General features: G+C 41.8%; 1 protein-coding gene across 2 annotated transcripts; it reads right to left on the reverse strand.

The window, feature by feature from the left end:
* Positions 1 to 2,345: 2,345 nt before the first annotated feature.
* Positions 2,346 to 15,970, reverse strand: EEF1AKMT1 (EEF1A lysine methyltransferase 1). Of its 2 annotated transcripts, XM_054186215.1 has the most exons (6): positions 15,935 to 15,970; positions 12,192 to 12,251; positions 8,943 to 9,096; positions 8,177 to 8,259; positions 7,251 to 7,531; positions 2,346 to 5,757 (listed from the first exon to the last, which is right to left on the reverse strand). In XM_054186215.1, the coding sequence occupies exons 3-6, from the start codon at positions 9,090 to 9,092 to the stop codon at positions 5,630 to 5,632; spliced, it is 642 nt and encodes a 213-aa protein (XP_054042190.1). In that variant the 5' UTR covers positions 9,093 to 9,096; positions 12,192 to 12,251; positions 15,935 to 15,970; the 3' UTR covers positions 2,346 to 5,629. The 2 variants fall into 2 exon arrangements, with proteins under 2 accessions (XP_054042190.1, XP_054042200.1); XM_054186225.1 differs by lacking the exon at positions 12,192 to 12,251 and having other exon boundaries at positions 15,935 to 15,963.
* Between the last annotated feature and the right edge of the window lie 6,571 nt (positions 15,971 to 22,541).

Consider the following 22,541-nt stretch of genomic DNA (forward strand, 5'->3'; position numbering starts at 1 on the left):
GCAGACACAGACCCACAAAACTGAAGCAGCACTGCATTAGATGATGCTTCGGCAGTCTAAGATCTTACAGTTTCACTATTAAATTGTGGGTTTTTTTCTCCACACACATACTTCAGACAGGGTGAAGTTGTACCTTCAGCAAAGTCTTCACAGTAAAAGGCAGTCAAAAACTCCAACAACAGCACAAAAATCCCAAACCACACAGCCCTTTAAATTTAGTAAATACCCAGAAGGGCCACCAATTAAAGCTCTGGCTAAACACTGCCCTCCAGCAAAACTCATCTGTTTGCCCACAGACTGCTGTCATGCAAATTTTTCTGCAACAAATTAGTTACTTGAGCACATGGATTTATTTGCATGATGTGGAGAAAAAAATCTCACTTTTTGTTGCTACTCTTTTGTCCCCCAGGCATAAATCATGGTGTCAGTTTGAGGTTTTCTAGTAACTAGAGCATATTCTGGGAATTCCTGGGAGTTGAAGGCGAAGATCAGGTAAATGGAACACAATTGGTTGCGCCAATCCAGAGAAACAGATGCTTTAGCTTACATATAGCTTCAGGAATTGGATGACTGAAAGGAAAGTGTTAGAGAACTGCAAAACCTCAGTGGATCAACAGATGATGTATGTTGGCGACCTCCTTCTTGTCATACGGCAACAAGTGCAGAAAGCTTCCTATGGTTACAAGCAACTTCATGTTATCTTACTCAGAAGCCCATTTTCCTTTTTTAATCCTCACCCTCTTCAGTGACAGACATTTTAGCTGAGCCAGTTTGCTTCCCGATCCAGCTTTCCAGTTAGGTGTCTCTTAAAAGCTATGTTTATGTTTTAGAGTGAGCAACTGTTTGATAGTAATTTGTTAGTGAACAACTGTAATACTTAACATCAAGAACTATTATCTACGCAAACATTTGTCAACCTTCAAAATATCCTCCCATATATAAACCCTCTCCACATCACTCATGTGGTAAAGCTTGAGTATTAAATGTAGCTTGCGTTTGTTTGGATTTATTGTTTTTTTAGAGATCATCACATCATCAATTTATATCAGTTTCACTTCAACTGTAGTGTGACATTTTCCAGCTTCTAGCCCTCTGGTTACAGCTGCTGCAGCCTTGCCTTTAATTCGCATGGGGGGGAGGGACGGTTCACTGGAGTTGCTTCAAGGCTCACAAACTGTTGACACAAGGCAGACATGAAATGCCTCATTGAACCAACTCCAGGCCCAATAAATGCAAACAATTCAAAGCTGAAACTATCTGGCAGCTGCAGCTGATTTGAGAAAATTTTTGTTGCGCCAGGAAAATCTTTTCCTTCGATGAGGTTGTCCCTGGAATACATTAGGAGCCACAAAAGACAGAACAATATCCTTGGTAAAGAGATTAATTTCTTCTCTGTAGTATCACTTAAGATAGGTTGGAAAAATCGTATCATTCAGGAAGGTTGAGAAAAGCCTGAGATGCTAGTTTTGGTTTACTAGACAGTCATTACATGAAGGTGTTTGTCAGAATAGGCAGAGGGCTACAGATGCAAGTAAATGTGAAATCACGTGGAGGAACATGAATATGAAAGCAGCGAGGAGAAAAGGGGAAAAGGCTAGAATGTGCTCAGAAAGTATAAACACTCATTAATCTCACGGGGATTAGGGAACAGCCGTAACTACCTGGACTAGGGTACATGAGATCTAGTTAATCCTACATGTTTTGCTGAGTAGTGGTGTGAACTACCACTCATTTTTGCTGTACTCCCATTTAAGGAGGCAGCAGCTCTGACACTGGCTGACGAGGGGCTTCTGGAACCCAAACCCAGCCGCCCTGTTTCCCACCTCACTGTACGGCAGTGGGACTGCACCCTGCAGGTAAGCAAGGGACAGTGGCAAAACCAACATCAGGTATTTCCCACTTTGCTACAGAGGGATACGGGCAGAGGGGTGAAGGCGATTGTGTGGTACAGAGGCGGGCTAACTGTGCAACGTCATGCTAAGAGCAACACCGTTTTTAATGGGAAGTGCAGATTAGATCTTAATGGAAGCAGTACCTTGAACTTCACGCAACAGCATTTCTAGAAATGTTTCATTTCTCATGAAGGTGCGGGCAGCTGCAGTATATTCACTTTCACCTACAGCCATCAGCCTGTGCACGAGACACCGGGATTCCTCTGCCAAGTGTCACCTTCATACTGACAGCAGGGCATTGAGATGTCCTGCTGCTGCACAGCGCCTGTGACTGCAGCCAAGAGGCTGTAGCACATATGCCTCTGCAGTCTAAATGCCACTGGAAAAGTAGCATGGTGATAACATTTCACCACAGGCTGTTCCAATAGAAAAATCCATCCATGAAACATCCACAATAAAGCAAGCCAATCTACTTGACACTGAAGATTTTTTCAATAATCCTGTTACAGAAAAAAAGATAGATTTTGCTGTCACATAATACTTAATGTTACTGCGGTGGCACAAAGTACAAATTCACTACGTGTTTTCGTGACTCGAAGCCTTCTCAGAAACACAGCTAATTCCTCGGAAACAAGTATGACAAAAAATAGTTTCCCTCCTATCGTTGAAGGCTGTGAATGCCACTAGTCAAGCTCTGCTTGGGCAGCTGCCTGTGCTCACCAGGCTTTTCCGAGGGGAGCCAGTGGACAACAGGCTGCTCTGTTGAGTGCATCTACACAGATTTACCTGTACCCTCATCATAATCGTGCACCTTCACAGTGCCTCTTTTCAAAGCCTCTGACCTACATGTGAGAAGTAGCAGTTATTTTCTTGGGGAACTGAATTTCTTGGTACAACTGAATGTTGTACTTTTATTTTTTTTTAAGAAAGGTGTCTGATGAGGTTAGCAAAGTTTTATTTTAATTCTGATATCGAGAACCCAACAACACACATTTACCAAAATTAAGTAGACAATTGAAGGAATTAATAGCAAAGCAGCAACAAAGGTGAAGCTGTATTTGAATAGCACGTTCTAATTTAGGTGGTGGCAGGGGAAGAATATCATCACTTCTGGCAATAACTGTCCCACTCGAAGTCTCTACATAGTTAAAAATAAAGTTTCAGGAGTTACTTCATTGTCTCCATCTGTTTGGTGTGCAAGACATTACGGTAATAAACATAAACCAGTTTACAATTGTGAAGTACAGCTTTGCGCCAATACCTACGCGTTTAACGTTCTGGTTTGCTTTATTTTTAAACTGGCCATATAAAAGTAACGGCATAGCCACCTGGAGAACAGCTAAACCCAGCTGTGTGTCACCTGTGGGCCCTCATTTTCAGGGGGGATTCTGGCTTTATTGTGCTCAGCAGCAAGAGTGGCTTCTGGATTGAAAGGCAAAACTGTATCAGCCATGGGCTCAGAGAGGCTGCCGGAAGACCCCAGTCTCCGTTGTCCCTGCGAGCTCTTCCTCTGCTGCGCTTTTCTCATTTTAACAATACCCAGTACCAGCCTGATGGAAACCAAGGCACGTGAAAGAGAAAGAAAACTGGCATCATGAAACGTGAGAACGCTATGTTGGGGTGGGAAGGGGGAGGAAACGGCAGATATAAAATGTGAGGGGGAAGAAGCCTTAGGAAGTGACCAGATCTCTTAGAAAGTGGGGAAGAAAGCAGCAGTCTTGGACGGGTATTTAGGAACCAGTGTTGCGTCCAGTTCAGGAAGCACGATTCTCTGAGCACTGAGACAGGATTATATTCCACCTACATTATTCCTGATAATTTGTTTACTCCGCCAGATGGGAAAATGTGCATCCAAATAGCAGAAATTCAAAGAAACATGAGTATTATCTCTACCTTATTAAAAGTCTTGTCTCACAAGCTTAATCAGGTTTATCCCCACCACAAAATAATTTTTGTAATACTTCATGTTAGGTACTTCATTTTGTAGACGAAACGTTTCTGTTAGCCTTTTCACATAAAGACAAGTGTTTATATTTTGTATAGTATATTTATAGCGGATAAAACTCATGAGTGATGTGGAATTTATGAACCAGCTTTCACCCAAAAATACAGCAGTAGTGCAGTCAAAGGTTTGTCAAAAGTGGCTTTAAAAATTGCCGGTTACCAAAAATCTCTAATTTTTCTAACATATCATCTATTTTGATTGAAATTGATTGAAATATAGCCCAACCCCTTCACATAAGATTTGACACTTGTCTATTAGAAACAGTGTGAGTTTATCAATACATTATATTATATTTCAGTGGCCTTGTAAGATTCAATGATTTCTAAAAGGCTCCTGTTCTACCACTGTGCTGTTGTCTGTGGAACAGAAGGCAAAGATAAAACTGGGCAATTGGAAAAAAAAGACGGTTCTTCTAACTACAAACTTGACGTACCTGTAAATCATCTTTAGCTTGATAGTGACATCTACTAAAAAGCAGGCACTGTATTTAATCAGATCCATTATGATTCAAGATCTAAGGGACTAACATGTATAGCTCACATTACTACAGAAGTATCTCATAACCAACGGTAATTCAAAGTGAGAACCCATGAACACAGTCTGAAGCACAATGCAAGGACTGGCTGATGTGTTGCACATTTATTCAGTAATTACTTTGTATTTCAGGTGATTTGGCCTCTCTAATGTACAGGATTCTTAATGAAAGTAAAGGTCTCTCTAATGGGGAAATCCTTATTGTGCTTTTTTCAAGGAGACATCAGGTTTATAGCACCTCTGGAGATTAGCTTAACTAGTAAATACAAGAGCCTAGCTGAGTGTTTTTTAAAAAGCTCGTGATTTTCTGCTGCGCTAACACATAACCATCACAAAATAAATGCACTGTACTTCTGCAAAGAGATGTTTAACAACTTGTGTTACTTTTTCTCTAGTACAGCATACATACACGAGTTTATATGGTGGTAAGTGATGACAAAATAGATCTCATCTTTTACAGAAAGAAAGTCTGGGTTTGTGACAAGGCTTCAGAGAAAAGGTGAAATAATAACCACAAGTTTTTAAAAAGCCAGTCTGGCAACAAGAGTGGATAGCAAGTCTTATCTTACTTGGCAGCTGGTAGATAGTTCTGATTATTATTAAAAGCAACTGCAGAGGCCTCCCCAGAAGGAGACCTATTTTCTCTTTTAGTTATCCTTTATAAAAACATCAGTCTACTGGATTATGAATGTGAAAACACAACACTTTCAGAACAAACATCTCTCAGTCCTTTTACTGTGGGAGCATCTCTCAAGATTGAAAAGAGACCACTATTCATGCTCTTTCAACCATCCACTAGCTATCAATTCATCAGTTGTGATGCAATGACAATTCTGATGTCTGTGAGGCAAGCACCTATGTGTTGTTGTAAGCCAACCAGCTAAAATCACTTCAAAAAGATCAGGGAAGAGTCCTTGAATGGTAAAAAAATAACAGTTAGAATGAAACTCTGTAACAGAGAAGTTCCCATTATCCAGCACCTGCATTGTTTGGTCCCCATTTACCTCATAGGTCAGATAAAAAACACAGTAACTGCAAATGCATAGACCTTTAAAAGACAGAGGCTATCGCACTGCGTTGATTAAAGCTAGCCCAGAAGACAGTACTTGGGGCTGAGTATTTCAGCATTGAGAAATGTGGAGTCACTGCTAAAAACCAGAAAGGAACTTGACTGAAAAAGCTGTAGATCTTATGAGAATCAATCCAGTCCAGAAGCATAGTTCACGTAACAACGAAATTCATTGGCTAAATTTCGTGAGTGTTTTGGAATAAACCTGCATATCTTCACACCAAGATGCTTTGCTGCATGCTCCTCCATGATTGCACCTGCAGCAAAAATAATTAGTATTCTATGAGAAAAACGGTAACAGAATGTTTGAGCTTTTTTAATAGCTCCTCCCAAATGCATATATATAGAGCCTGCTTTTTTTGAGGATGCAATGCTTAGACTGTCAGCCCTCTTTAACAACTGAGTCTATTGGGAAATTTAAAATAAATCTGAAAGCATGGAAGATGCCCCAAGAAAGTGAAGTTTCATAAAAGTAGGTAGAGGGTAAGATCTGTGCCCCTTTTATAGAAAACAGAAACTTGAACTCAATCTTGTTGCTACATGCCAAAGAAATTACATGGTAGGGAGCCATGGGAAATGCAAACAGATTACATATACTCAACCACTTAAATAAACCACAGTGCCATATTTACAGCTACACAAAGAGAAATCACTTCCTTGAGCAGTATTTCTCAAACTTTGTAAACCGAAGGACCACCTATCCATTTTAGGGAAAAAAATTCTGAGAACCATCCTTGTGCATGATTGTCATGTGCAATTAAACAAAATAGTAGACTGTCTTTGTCCATGTATTATTTTAATTTTTCTTTATTTTCCTGCTTGCTTGACTTTCCTCGTATTGTATGTATAGAAGGGTTTTGTCCTTTGTTTTTTTGCAAAAGTTTGCTGGATGTCTTCAGATGTCTTGTAATTAGATTACAGTTTAAGAAACACCATGACTAAAGCAGATACTCTTCGCTTCTTAAACCAGCAAGTGCATCTTCATAAAGAAGGACCTGCAGGCACAGTTGGTAAATTTTCCAGTTTCACTGCTCTTATCAATGGTTTTTAATTCCGCCTGCTGCATTTCAGCGCGTAAGGCCTCCTTACTTGAATCACAGTGGCAGAATTCCCTCATACATTCATTCACATGACAATTTCTGCGTTTGCCAGTAAGGACAGGTAGTTAATATGAAAAAAAGGTTGACTTTTTTTGGTGTTTTTGTTTTCAAGACTTAACTAAAATCATCCCACTTCACTGAGTAAAGGCCATTCCAACCTATGTGTCATTCTTTCTACTTAGCTCACCTTAGATGCTAAGTAGTATGTGGCAGCTGAAATCCTGCAGCTACTGACATGTTCAGAAAATCAAAAATTCATAAGGTAATTCAGTAAGACACTAATAATAAGTTGCACCTATGTTTGTCATACCCAGAATTCAATCACTGCAATTGTAGAAAGTGACCCTTTTACAAGAAAAAAAAATATACCTGGGACTTTGCAGGATGATCTTACAATTCTTCAAAATTTAGTAAAACTCGTAATGCCATATGAAAAAAGTACTGGCTTTAACTATTAAAAAACGCATGCCTTCAGTTTAAAATAACGGTTGAGCTAAGTACTCCAATAGAAAGCTTAGGAGACATACTCCTCCTTGAACTGATGATAAATTAGTATTACTGAGTTAGTATTTTTCCAATTTGAGTAAGTTTGTCTTTTGAGAGAGAGAAAAAGATGCTTAGTGGTGACCTAATATTTTTATTAGTTATACCTGTGCAAAGCAGAATCTTTCCTTTTGTTAAGTATTTGATGGTCTCTGCAGTTTTTTGAAGACACTCCTCAGACAGATAGGGTGGATCTGCTATTACGATATCAAAACTGTGTGGCAGGAGATTTTCAGGTAAGTTCAAAGGGTGGTTGTAATCATAGAAGATAAATTCTTCTCCATATACAGAAAACCTTCTGTCGTACTCCAGTATACACACTGAAAAATCTTTACCATCCTGTTCTTTCAGTTTCTGGTACACACTTGGAGCACTAACACATGCTATCCTGAAAAAGAGAAAATAACTTAGGATATTAATTTAAAAGGCAAACAACAATAAAAAAACCCTACAGCAGTCCTCAGGGATGCTTTGTGAAAGCATTTTAAACAGTAGTCCCAAAAATGTAAGTTATTTATTCTTCCTCCATTTTAACCAATAACTACTTTAATAAGAGTTTTAAGTATTAAAGCCATTAACTACTCAACTTCCATGCTGCACAAAGACCTTAAGCTTAACTACAGAGAAAATCTTACCTCAGAACAGCAAGGACATATACTTGAAAACTTAAAATTAAAAACAACTCCCTACAGAAATAGGAACAAAACCAAATTTTTCCATCTGTTCTACAGAAACATTGTACGAAAAAAGAATTACAAGTCATTAATATGCTCTGGAGCGCCTTGCATTTCTCAAAAAATAAAAAGATTCATAGTAAACATTTACAGGACAGAGCCTCCAAAATTCAGTGAAACGCTAAATGGGCAGTATGAATTATTAATTAAATAACAGTAAAGCATTTCTGCAGTATCTCAGTTGAACAAAGATGAAGTATCATCAGTAATTAATTAAACTGCGTGCTTAGTCTACATAGTAGAAACGAAGATTTATAGAAAAGACATGTTAAATCTACAGCGTAATTATTAAAACCTACCTGCCACCTTTTCCAGCTGCCACAACCGCTTCATTAGCCAGGCATGATGCAGTTTCATCACTGTACCAAAACTGGCTCAGTTGCTGAGAAAGATAACGTAAAATTACAAACATCATCACATTTTCTGACTGTGCTATGTACAACTGGTGTGGTGAGTCATATTTGAAGAAAACCCAAACCCACAGCAACTTCTCAGTTCACAAACGGCAAAGCTGGAAAGGTGACTATTTTCCTGATGGCCTTTTTACTTCTGTAATCCAGCAACAAGCAGCAGGTAGCTTACACTGTGTGTTTCCAAAGCATTTACTGCAGTATCAGGAAAACAAGTAATGCAAAATCACTGACAAGGTTAACTCAAACCCAAAGTGCAGATGCATATGTGCTCTTAAGTTGAGTTACTTTGGCAGAAGAGGAAAAAGGAGCTTGAATAATGAGCAGTATAAAAGGAAATAAAGGATAAAAGTGCTAAACCAAAAGAGATCAGAAAGAGTAAAAAAACCCCAAGCAATCCAGAGACAAATAAAAAATCAATCAGAAGATTTCTTTGTACCCCCCACGCACATGTAGAACAGATAATTATACCCAGATTTAATATTAAAGCAAATATCCCTATAGTGTTATGGTCCATGAATAGTTTGATTTTGCCAGTCTAGGAACATCTTGAGTGTTCCCCTTTTTCATTTAATTTCATTATCCATCCACAAAAGAAAGCCGCTAAAGGCTACTCCACTAACTGTGCTTCATTCACTGAAGTTTAGTTTCTTACCCAGTCTTCTTCTATTGAGCCAACGGAATATTGATTAAACCCTTGGGAGGTCTTCATGCCCTCTCTCTGCTGCTGTTCCAAATAGAACTCCTGGAGGGCAGCCAACGTATGGGATGAAAGCTGGGGAATGTCATCATCATCATCATCCATTTTTCTAGACGTCAACCAGAGAAAAAAAAGTAATTAAGTTAACCCTTTTCAATGGTGAACGCTTTTAATAACGGCATACTCTTCTGAGGTAAAACAACCACCATCGACACTGCAGACAGTCTAACAGCTAACTAGGAAAACCTGCTAACAAGAAAACATATTCCCTCTACTTAGGAGCAATTAAACCGGTGAGAGACAGATTGGAAATAACACGTCTCCGGAGAGAATTCAGGAACAGCAGCAACACTGTTCCCTTTCTATACAACACAGATTTTGCTTGTATTCTTACAGGGAAGTTGTCACTTCAGGTCTTGATTTTCTGAATCCGTACACCTTTTTTGGATCAGCTTACAGGAAAAAGAAACCTTTTTTGGATTTGGAAAATCCTATAGGTAATATTCCCTTCCTTCCCAGAACAGTGAGAGCTACTGGTCATTCCTTCCCATGTTCAAAAGTCACATAATTCTGACTCAAAATGAAGTAAACTAGTATTCTAGCATCAGCATCACCTGGCTTTTACTTCCACACCATAAAAAGATTCCTCTGAATGCCAGAAACCTTCTACAAACAAAAAAAGGAGGCAAGAAGCTCAAGATGTTTTTCTAAGATCAATATTACCTCACCAAAAATTTGTGTATTTTGTGTGTAAGAACATGGACATAACTCGTATCAAAAAGACACGGTATATACTAATGGAAAAGTACAGACATTTTCAGAAAACGCTTGAACGGGGTTAACGCTGCGCAGTATCGCTTAACCCTGCTCACCCCAGCAGCTGAGCAGCATCTGCCCAGAGGGAAAGCTGAAGCAAGTGTCCTTCCCAGAAGAGACAGTGCCACCTCGTGGAACGAAGGTGATGGAAACAGGAACTCAGCACGTGAAAAGCACTGGAGAAAACGAAAAAGATTCTTCTCTTAAGAAACCCATTTTCTCTGTGTCTGATCTAAGAACTAGTCCAAGTGCAATGACTTCAACAGAACTTGGAAACGGGGGGACCCTGCCTTTGTGCAGCGGTCACAGAGAGAACCGCGTGCCATGCAAGCTGTGTGCAACCTCAAAAGTTACGTATAATTTGAAGCATAGCTATTCATGGATTTTCTTCTACCTATTCTCTGCATTACAACAAGAACTCCAGAATTCGCGATCTCCTCCCCTTCCACCCTTCCCTCCATGCTGCTTGCCCTTGCAGAGCTTTCAAGACGTTTCCTAAAACTCAGCTTCTCCTTACTTGCTGGAAAAATGGTACCATTAACCTGCCACTGTGCAGTAACTCATCAGTATTCACTAGAATAATTATTCTGCCACTCCACTGACACAGCACACACCTACGTGTGATAAGAGTAAAGCTTTTGGCTTTTCCATAGTATTGTTTGACTTCCTGGCTTCTCAGGCCAGGTTGGCCCAACAGGGAATCCTCCGGAGCCTAAAGACCCAACTATACCATTAGCATCACACAAGAGGAGAATTCTGGACTCAAGCTACCTAGTAAAAACAAAATGGTTACTTTTGTCCCTAGTTGTTTGCTGAATGAAACATAAATGCTTTAAAATTATTTATATTATTATGTATTATTTAAATTATTTACTAGAAAAATGACTGCAGATTCACAAAGATAATACAGTTTCTAACAACAATGTTCTAACAATACACAATGCTGCAATCCATTTTAGGCCCTATACAAGAACTTTTTTCATTAGGACAGATGTTAGAAGTTAAAAATCACTCATCTCAAAACTTTCTTTTTTATTAAGTGCATCATACATGTAGTAATCTGGTTTGCTGTTATCCCCTAGGCAAGAACACATCTATGCTTTGACACTAAGAAACTGAAACAGATGCGAACTTGCAGTTCTTAAGTCAAAAGCTGAAATTTTGATTTTGTATTCAGTGAGCCCATATAATCATTTGCAAAGACTAAACCCATGCCTATGAATTGAAACCCTCACAGATAAAATCGCTGATGAAGCATTACCCATTGTTTCAGTAGATAAAAAGGCATACAGCCATAGACATCTTTTTTTCTATAAATATTTTTAGTTGATTTTTTAATAGTCTTCAGTTTGTAAAGTAAAGCCTTAGGAAACAAGCAGTAATTAACTGTGAGGCTGCAAGGAGAGGTAACTCAGAACATACGGTGGAAATATTATGTACATCTATTAAGAACACCTTCAAAATTCAAGATTTTTAGGAACATAGATATATTGTCTACATATACTGACTTAGGCCATCAGCATGAAGACATTTTCACGCTCAGTAACTACATCAGAAAACTATTAAAGTAAGTGAGTTTATGTGAACAAGACTTGTAAATTCCTTTGGCCCCAAGAGAGTAGAAAGTTCTACTGTTTGAGAGCCCCTCTATACCCCTCCCAGAAAGCTCACTGCTCTTGAGTCCAGAAACAACCCTCAGAGTTTTGGGGGAGGATGGGAGGAAGCAGAGAAACCCACAGTGCCTCTGGTACTTGGGGAGCCTTTAAACAATTAACTCCCAAGCCCCTGAGCCCTGCGGCTCCAGCTCGCCCATCCGTGCTTGCCCCAGCCCCTGTATCCCTCCAGGAGCAGCCTGCGCTCTGCCCTCATATGGAGTCCCTACCAGAGCCATATGGGGCAACAGGGTCGCATTTTAGGAATGCCCGGGGATTCATACAGCGCTGATACAGCCATATTACCTGCATTAAACCCTTGTATTAATAGGAATACAAGGTTTGAAACTAGCAACGTGGCAGATCTTCTTTACTATTAATTCTTAGTTTAAATGTTGCATTTGCACCTAATTCAAAAGCAAAACAATAAAGAAATCAGATGTCCAAGAACAGCTCAAGAACACTGCCTACAAACTTTGGAAAAATAAGACTCACGGTGAAGTCAAAGTTCATCTGAAGGAAAGCAGAAAAAAAAGGGTGTAAGCTCCACCAGATACAGCAGAACATGAATAGGCAGGGTTGTATTCATAGGGTAAAATGGCAAATTTGAACGCTACTGGCTTCTAAAGGGCCAGATCTATCCTTAAAATGGGAAAAGTGAGGTGACTACAACTATAACATATGGCTTACAGCTCACAGCAGACTCCAAGGCCTTGTCTACACAAGAATACTGTACCTGTTTAACACCAGTTTCCAGCCGTCGTGTATGAAAATTCTAATTTCATACAACCAAATCCTAAAATAGAAAAAAAAAGAAGTCAGAAGGAACACTATGGAAAAATTAATTCACTCCAAAATTACTACAGTCCTTCTGTACTCCCGTGCCTTTGGTCCATCCATAATTGTGAAGTTCTGATCAGCTGGAAACCAGTAGTCTTAGCGATACAGTGTGGCTTCTATGCCCAAATGTAACCGTGCCCCTATCCAGAGGGGCCTGGAAACCTGCAGTCACCAGGTCAGCTGAGGCAAGTGCCCCATGTGCCCCCCCACCATTGCTCACCCCATAAAGACAGAAAATGTAGTTTGCTCCAGAGGTCAGATCCTTCTAGATCCACAGCACTACTCGAGAGGAAGCTCCTCTTCTGTGGAGGAACACAGGCAGGAGGTGGGATCCACATTTACAAAGTCTCCTCAAAAAAATACACTCACTGTAAAGTACACAACTGCCTCTTCAGAGCTGTTACCAACAGACTGCACCAAAGGTGACTGGCTACCGTTTCTCTGCCAAAGAGATAGCATCAACCCAACTGATGTCTTTAAGTTGGGCTTCCCCAACTGCCCACGTAACTTGGAAATACTGTTTGGTAAGCGTACAAGCAGAAGCACACATTGCTGCTCTGCCAATTCCCAAAGCTTATTCTTTTATGGCACCCTAAAGAAGTCATCTCATTGTAATAAAATGTCCCTTAGTTGAAGGGGGAAAGGAAAGACTACTGAAAGGCCAAGGAATAGGAACAGGAATACAACTGGAAGCCATCCTGTTCATTGCTGGGAGGGGAGAGGAAGAGGATGATGTTAGCCCCTCAGATCTTTTACCAAGAATATAAAAAGCGCATGTGCAACTTCAGAAAGATTTTATTCTAGAGTAGCTTGGATCTAAAGACAGATAGCATGAAATGGAGTAAAATATAGTTGTCTGTATTTTTCCTAAGCCACCCAAGTCAGTATTTGAGACGAACGGCTCATCATGTATGGCGTTTGCAACACATATGAAGAAAATCTGGACAATGGTGTGTCACCGTAATGAAAATCATCTGGAAGGGGCTGCAAGCACCTGACTGGAGGCGAACAAGTCCCAGTCAGAGGGACTGGAAAGTTATTAAAAGGCTGGACGCATGCCCTGCTACCTTAAAACCAGGGAGGTACTGCACTCTGCTCAAGCTTCAGCTTCTTACCACGTACAGGGATTCAAATCCCACGTCCCCAGACAATGATCGGAGGGGTGTCCAGACTAACGCACACATAGGTGCTGAGGGAGTCTGTCCCAACCATAGTAAAAGCCCCGACAGAGAAAGGATCTTTCCTACTGGAAACAATTTTTCAGATTTTTAAATCCTAAAAAAGAGTTGATTGTCAATGATTTGACAAGATACCGGGAGTATCGCGAAGTGCACTTTCACAGGAATGACTGACAGGACGAAGTGTATGAAATACATCAGTCTAAAGTAATTTAGACAAAAAATCTTTCTGTAAGCTAGCGTGGTCTATCCAGAAGAAATGGAGAAATGCTAGGCCATACCTACATCTGTTTTGTAGAGTGTTCTAATACAAACCAAAACTTCTCAAACATCCGAGAGGTCATCCTCAAGCACAGGCAGCCAGCTCGTTCCCCTGCAGTCAACTGGGAAAAACTCAAAAACTCAAGTTTTTGGGGCCCAGGTACCATGAAACAGAACAGCCTCTGAACAGGATGGCCAAGCTGGGGGATGTCGGAAAAGCAGGACTGACAAACCTGCACACAAACCTGGAGCAGTTTTCTGATGTACTGATGGTTTTGTGGACTAGGGAAAGAGGGACAAGGCAGGATCTGTGGACCAGAAGTCCTGCTCCACTGCAGGATTAAGTCAGAACTTTTTGTTAACATCCAAATGGCTCAAGAGGAAAGCTGTACGAGTTCAGCTTAAGGGTTGATACCGGTCATTCTGTATCTTGAGGGCTGCCAAAAGCAGTTGTCTCAGAAGACAGATAAGGCAAGTATATGGGATACCTCCCCACTCTATACTCTCCTAGACTTTAACCATTTTCTAAGTGATTTATTCTGTGAATGCAGTTCCCTTGGAGACACTTGTCCAGTATCCCTTAAATTCACATTAAGTTTTTTAATCTATAACGTTGTCTAGTAAGAAGTTTTATTTTACGAATAACTACCTGTTCTTGCTGTGAACATGGCTACTAGCTTCACATGATGCAAATACTTTGTGTATCAGAAGAGAAAGCAAATGGTTGAGCCCTTACACACTCTTCACACCACTCCACATGTCCTTTCTCAGACACCTGGAAGTCATCCCCCTTCCCTCACTCCACAAGTTGGCTCTTTTCTAACCTGAAGGGTCTTGACAAAAGTCTTTCCATGCATTTGCTCATCCTTGTTAAACGCTTCTAATATACCTTTTTTGAGAGGAAGAGACTAGAACTCTATACAGTATCTAAGATACAGGTGATCACATGTTTATGCTGTCGTTTTATGATGTTTTCTGCTACGGTTTCTTTTCCTAAAAAATTCTAACATTTGATGTGTTTTTTCTGGCTGCCACCAAACACCGATATGTTTTTGAAGAATCACATATAATCTCGAAGTCTCCTGCCTGAGTGGGAACGGTTTTTGTTAAGAACATGATTGAGTAGAGTTTACGAAGAAATTTAAAATAAGCTCTGGTCCCTTCATCTCAACAAAAAGCAGACAAAATAATGAAATTATAAAAGATTATAAAGGGTAGAGAGACATCCAAAAAACTCAAACAACTTTTGCAGGGGAATGAGTATGAGAAGTAACCGAGAAGGGCTGCAACAAAGCGTATAATCAGAAGCGGCATGAACAGCGTGGGCAGAGATCAGCTGCTCTGTTTTCCAAGGCAAGAACTAGAAGGCAACAAGTGTGCACTGCAAGAGCCTGGTTAAAAAAAAAAAAAAAAAAAAAAAAAAATCAAAAGATGCAGATTCTTGACACAGTGTCTAGCTGAGCTACTGAATGCCTGTTCGTGACAAAATTTCATAGTCCTTCAGAGTGAAACAGAAAAGTTTATGGAAAATAAACTCTCAGAGGATTACTAAATACATAGAAACTGCAGTGGATTCAGAAAGTAAGGTCTGGAGTCTGGGTGGCTACTTGAAGAAGGTAAGTATGATGTATTCTAGCCCAATTCTCATCCTTTTTAATAAGCAGAGAGGGGGAGCAGGCTGGACTCTGAACCGCCACTATCTCCTACACGTTAATGACGAGGCAGACAGTTTCTGAGTAAGAAAGAACTTTTTCCCCGTTCTCTCTTGTATTTAATCGCTTTAAGCACGCAATTCTGTGGGCACGTAACCCCCGCACCTCTCCTGGTTGACCTGGAAATACGGTTCCCACAGGGCCGAGCCCGCCGCCACCTGCCAGCCGTCGCCTCGCCACCACCTCCCCTGGCGCGGCGCGGAGCAGCACCCAGCCGGTCGGCGGGTTCCCTTCCCGCCGCCCCGGGAGCGACGCGTCCCCGCCGCACGGGCCGCGAAACCCCTGCGCCTCCTCGGGGAACCGAAGGCCGCCCCGCTGTGAGGGCCCCCTCGGCCCACAAAGGCCTCTCGCACGCACCCGGCGCTGCACCTTCGCTGCGGGAGGCCGGGCCCGGGGGCCGCCCTCCCGGGGAGGAAAGGGGGCGGGCACGCGACCCTCCCGCAAGCATAACACCCCCCGCACGGAACCCACCACCTCGCTCCACTCACCGGACGCCAGATCCCTCCGCGCACGCGGACCTCCCCCGCCCCACCCCAGCGCCCATTGGCTGGGCCGGCCCCGCGGGCGGGACGGTGATCCCAGAGGCTGCGCTCCCATTGGCTGGAGCGGCAGCAAAGGCGGTGGGCGGGGCGGGGCGGGGCAAGGCGAGGCGCTGCCCCCCCCCGCTCTCCGCGGGCAAGGCGGCCGGGCCGAGGCGGTGCCGCGGGAGCGCAGCGGTGGCGGCCTGGGGAGCACCGCCCTCTGCCCCCGCCGCCCCTTCGCGGCCACAGACGCGCTCCGCAGGGTGTCCGCCTGCGCCGGCGCCTCGTCTGAGCCGGGGCTGGAGACGCAGCTGGCGGCCGGAGGCGAGCCTTCGTTTCGCTGTGCCTTTCCCCACTGCGGTGGTTGGGGTGGGTTTAAAGCCATCCGACGCCGGTTCTCGCCAGGTTCGCGCGTCCGCCCATCCCTCCCCTCCTACCGCGAGGTCAGGCCCAGGGGGACACCTGGCATGGTTTGAAGAAGTTATTTCCACAGATACAGAAATCTTAGATAGGCTGTACCTGAAGTGAGACATGCACTGGTACCCAGTCGCGTTAGACTTTGAAGTCACAGCTGTGTCTCAACTTAGATGCCAAGTGTCCTGCACGTGGGTTGGGGCAATCCCAAGCACAGGCTGAGCAGAGAATGGATTGAGAGCAGCCCTGAGGAGAAGGACTTGAGGGTGTTGGTGGATGAGAAGCTCAACATGAGCTGGCAACGTGCGCTCACAGCCCAGAAAGTCAACTGCATGCTGGGCTGCACCAAAAGCAGCGTGGCCAGCAGGTCAAGGGAGGTGATTCTGCCCCTCTTCTCCACCCTGGTGAGACCCCACCTGGAGTATCATGTCCAACTTTGGAGCCCCCAACATAAGAAGGACATGGACCTGTTGTAGCGAGTTCAGAGGAGGGTCACGAAGATGGTCAGAGGGGTGTAGCACCTCTCCTATGAAAACAGGCTGAGAGAGTTGGCGTTGTTCAGCCTGGGGAAGAGGAGACCTTATAGCAGCTTTCCGGTATCTGAAGGGGGCCTACAAGAAAGCTGGACTTTTCACAGTGATAGGACAAGGGGTAATAGCTTCAAGCTGGAGGAGGGTAGATTTAGATTAGATATTGGGAAGAAATTTTTCACCATGAGGGTGGTGAGGCACTGGAACAGGTTGCCCAGGGAAGCTGTGGATGCCCCATCCCTGGAGGTGTTCAAGGCCAGGCTGGATGGGGCTTTGAGCAGCCTGGTCTAGTGGGAGGTGTCCCTGCCCAGGGCAGGGGGGTTGGAACTAGATGATCTTTAAGGTCCCTTCCAGCCCAAACCATTCTGTGATTCTATGATTATCAAGTTAAAACAAGTTCGCTTTCTTGCATACAGACAGAAGTCAAACTCCTGCTTCGTAGTTTCAAAAGACAGCAAGTTTTAAAGTACCTTCTTTGTTTCAGTTAATCTGCTGCATCTTTCCCTTCGGGCATAAAATCTTCTTGTCTCCCTGTTCCTCATGTGCAGGCACTGTGCGCTTGTCTGGCACTTCTTGGCATCTCATATTGCCCCAAAACAAAAACTTAAGAACTTCCTCACCACTGTTTTTTTCCTTCTGTCTGGTAATTTGTAAAAAGCATTTTCATAACATTGTCTTTCTATTGTTCAGTGACTCTCCTATAAACCAACTCGTAGAAGGCTGCCCATCAGAGTTTTGTAATTAACCCAACAGCAGACTCTGCTCACATTCTCCAGAGCTAGGTGTTCTGTCGGAATGTTGAATCTTTATCTGCCGCAACACTTCGCTGTGGCTGAATGGAAAGTCCTGGGTTTGTGCCTACAAGCAGGGCAGAACTATTTCCATGGAAGACAGAAACACTAAATTCTGATAAAATATTTTTGCAGCACAGTTTATGTAGGCAGCAGAGAATAAAATTTTCTTGCCACCAGAGTATGTGGGGATAGGCTGATTTTTCCTGTAGATCCTCCTACTTTTTTTCTCTCTTCCATTTAGAAACAAGGCTTTTGCATGACAGTAGAGAACTGTGGGCATTTCCATTTGGTTTTAAAAGACTTGCAAGAAGTCTGGATCTGGCATGCAGTGCATTACCCCTTTGCCTTTGAAAGGTCTTGCCAAAAAAGGTCCTTATCTCAGCACGGAAGACCGTCCTATGTGGAATGCACCTATATCCATTCACATTACCACCACTGCTGTACTTTAAAACAAACAGAAAAAACCCCCAACCCCTTTTCCCTGCATTGCTGCAAAGTGACAGTTATCCGACACTTGCATCGTACTACTGAGTGTAATAAGAAATCTGGCTTAGATGCCACAAAGAAGTGGCATTTAAGTAATTTTCGTATTTCATACACATTTGTAAAGCTTTTTATGTGACAAATGTTCTGCACAGGGCTGATAAGGAAAGAATAGAGGAGACTGGGCAGAGACATACTCTCAGTCCAGATTTCCCCGAGCAACAGTCCCTGCCACGATGAGTGATTCCTCCTCACCAGGAGGTTACAGAGATCATGTAAGGGCACATGGCTGTGGGGGGGTTTGGCGGGGCGGGCAGGGCAAAATTGTTTAGGTTACTACTTGATCAGGTGCTACTTGGCAGCAAAGACAGCTCAAGACCTTGCTTGAGTCCACATTACATGATGGTTCTAGAAGGAAAGCTCAGGAGGAGCTGGAGTAGCCCTGTAGGAAGGAAAACAGGTTACATCTTACAATGTAACTTCTTTGGGATGTGAGGACAAACAAACCACAAATATGGGAACACCTCTGAAGTGCACCCTGCAAGAAATTTTGTATTAATTAATTAGGTTTTATTGTTTCCTGATCTTTTTTTGCAGAGAAGTATTTCTATTTAAGCTATCTCCCCTATCCTTTCACTGACAGACCCATGTCACACAGCAGTGACACCGGCATCTCCAAGACTTGAACCTGATGACATAGACCACCGCTACTTTACTGATCCCTTTGCTAGCACTCTATGTCGGACCAGATCAGGAGCAGAGTACAAAGCAGAGTTTTTACAAACACAGTCCTATCCTGGTAAGTTATAGCAACTTGTTACTCATAAGGCTTTTGTGGTTTGAGGTTTTTCTTTTTATTTTATATTCTATTGTATTTTCTATACTAAAGTCTTTTGAGTCCTCTTCCTGTAGCACAAACCATAGCCATATGAAAAAGTATAATCCATTTTAACTAATATGAAAATAGATTATTGAATTCCAATTGTAGAACCTCTGCTGTTGCCATTAATTCTAAGAAATTTCTTAATAGCTTTTTCCCCCCAAAATGTTGACATTTTTAGGGCTGTCAAACCAACTGCACGTTTCATTTAGAAGGCAGCCAAGCACGCAATGCTTTACAGCCATACAAGGATTACTTCTAGTTAGCATCAACATAATCCTACTTTCGAAGACGGAAAGTAATAAAGTGGAAATACTCTATTCGCAGAACAACCTGCAACATCTTGTCTTTGTAAGAGAGGCTTACTGCACTTTCTCTTTCAATACCGAGCTGTTCTACAGAGGCAGAATAAAACGTGCATTAGAGGCCCGTGGGGTAGCTTGGTGGGCCAGCTGCATCAGAGCTTCCCGAGACCTTGGGTCATGCAGTAGGGCAGATTACCAGTCAGCCTTCTCAAAGATTGCAGTCGCTCTCTGAATTCAAGTACAGCAGTACGTTTTCATCCTCAAACAGTTTATGGACTCCCAAGTCTTTCTCTATTGGAGATGCAAATCTTAGAAATACTACAGCGATACATGATCACAGTGTCCTCTTCCTATCTTGCCAGGCTTTGTAGATCCCTTGGAAGTAATTCAGGGACCACAGAGAAAGCTACAGGCTTCAGACTGAAAAATGCTCTACCTTAAGTAGACCATGAGTCACTTAATACTATCCAGTGGTATTGACATTTTAAATGGATTTTAGAAGTAATTAAAAAAAAAAAAAAGACCCAGAAACAGAATTACTAGCATTCATACCTTTGTACATTCTAATATCCCCATTTATTTTACTATGCCATATTGACCCTGATTTATGCTGTTCCCTCAAAAAATGACCTGAGATACATGGTAACATACAATCTTGATGGAATCTTCTGGCCAGCACTTTCTCATGGTTGTTTTTTTGCTTTTTCCCCCCAAAGATGTAAGCACTCTGCCATCACAAGAAGCAGGAAGGAAAATATATAAAATATATTTAGCAAAACCAGTAAAATTAAGGTGGAACAGAAAATGCAGTCAAGTAGCAAACATTATGTACAGCAGCAGATTTTACAGTTTTCCTACACATACCTCGGCACTTATTTCACACACGCTTTTTCAGGAGGAGGAAGAAAATAGAAATACGCTAGTGTTAGAAAGAAAACATTTTTTTTTCCTGAACAGTAAATGGGGTTTATCACTGTTTTTTGTTTTTGAAACTCCAATTCAGACTATATATACCTCTAAGAAAAATAAGAGAAGGACACCATTTTCTCAGTCCCTAGAGTAACATTACACTGTCCTCCTTTTACAGACTATTCTGGTATCTTAAATAGTTACAGGATCTAGACATTATCTGGCCATCTTAAGGGACGTAGATAACAAACATTTTAACCAAGATACAAAACAGGTATCTGATTTTTCCAGCTTTCCTGAGGCTGAGTGAACTGTTTAAATACATGTGCGCTTATCAAAATCCATGTTACAGTACATTTTTAACAGTAGTTTGTTAAGAAATCATGAAAGTGCATAACAGCCTAAAAGCAGGCAAAAAGTACTTCAGAAGAACAGTCTTTCCTTAAAGTGGCAGAAGAGTGTTAAGCCTTCCCCAAAGCAGTGTTGATCTCGTGTGAGGACATCAGTGATCTTCCTAAAGACTCCACAGTGTGGTGGTGGGATTTTGGCTTTGGGGGTTTTTTCTGAGTTACAACAATCATTTGAATGAACAAAAGACCATTAGAAGTATCGGTGCAGTTCTACAATTAAAGCAAAACGTCCTGACAACTTATTAAACCAAGTTGTAAGCGAGGCTTTCAAATCAATACTTGTGCTGGAGTCTAGTGACGACTTTCATTCAGTACACACCGAACAGAGAGATTGGAAGCTGTCTGAATATGCCACAAACCCAAACCACATCATCCAAAACAGTAGGTTAAAGCAAATCAAACATTCACGCCTTCGCAACCAAGAACAGTAGGCCAGAGAGAGAGGGGAAGAAAAGGGGAAGGTACATCACACCCAAAGCTCTGCCTTACTCTAACTTGCAAAGGCAACAGTGTCGGAAAAATCAAATCTGACAACTTCTGGTAGATGGTAAGGTGAAAACCATTGTTCCATGAGATTCAAATATAAATGGAAGAAAAACTAGTAATGCATTATGTATCGGTCACAGTGGGCAACTTCAGTGTTCTCTTTGGAGATGTAGATCTGTCTGGAATGTTTCGCAAAATAAAGATTTTATTATTTAATTAACAAAGCTCACACCAGTAGTACCGCATCGCATACAATTCCAAAATAGAACTTTCTCTTTTCCCCCAAAAAAACGTGTTGATGAAACGGCAGGCTTTTACTAATCCTTGTCAGGATGACACAAGTTACCAAGTTATAGGATGATACTTGTATTATGGATTTCTTTTTCTTCTTACAGATTAGCTTGATTTATTTTTTTTCTCCACATAAGGTTGCAAACTTTTTACTGTCTCCCCTTCCTCCTCCCCTCTTCCAGTTCATGTACGACCTCCTCCTCGGTTGACCTGCCAGACAAATTTCACTGGGAAGGCAGAGCTTTCTACCTTTCTGCTTATAATACATGGCAAATCCAAATCAATGAAGGAAAACAACCCACCACCAACTCCACCACTCACGACTGAGGCAAATGTAAGCTTCATAAAGGCAAAATTGATGGGTTTTGCATACACTTACACAAACAAGTGTGAATAAAGACTTTGTACCCAAATCATTCAAGTTTATTCCAGACCTCATATTTAAGGTAAAGCAGAATAATTCAATTTTCTACATGAAAGGCTCTTGGATACGCTGCTGTTAATCTTACCAGCTGCTTTCAGGGATTTGCTCAAAATTACCTTAAATGTTTCTGTCCTTCACCAAAATGCTCACTGCACTAAACCAGGCCAAAATAAACATATAACTGCAATAATTTTACTTCTGAAACCAGTAAAAGCCTAGTGACGCATACGGCCAAGATGTATAGCAAGCTGTCACCACCATAATTGTAGTTTTACTTTCAGGATTCGTGAAGCTTTTTTTTTTCTTTTTTTTTTTTTTAAAGAGGTGAGTGCATGAAAGTAAGAGGCGAACAATAGAAGACAGCTGTAGTTTATCCAAATGTAACTGAAAATATTTGTAGTTTATCCAAATGTAATTGTATTATAGCACATTCGGAACTGCTGCCTTTAACTGAACTCTTCTGATATACATGAAGTAACATACTGTTGGATGTCCTGTACGTGGGAACGGATTACGAGCTTGGAAAACATTTCCATGCCAGGCATCAACAGAAACTGTTTAGATTATATCTACACAAAAAAAAAATTAAGACCCAGAAATCAGTGTTCCTTCTGGGTACACAAACACCACCAATAACAGTGACCTGAA

This window comes from Rissa tridactyla, chromosome 1 (genome assembly GCF_028500815.1).
Source record: "Rissa tridactyla isolate bRisTri1 chromosome 1, bRisTri1.patW.cur.20221130, whole genome shotgun sequence".
NCBI lineage: Eukaryota > Metazoa > Chordata > Aves > Charadriiformes > Laridae > Rissa > Rissa tridactyla.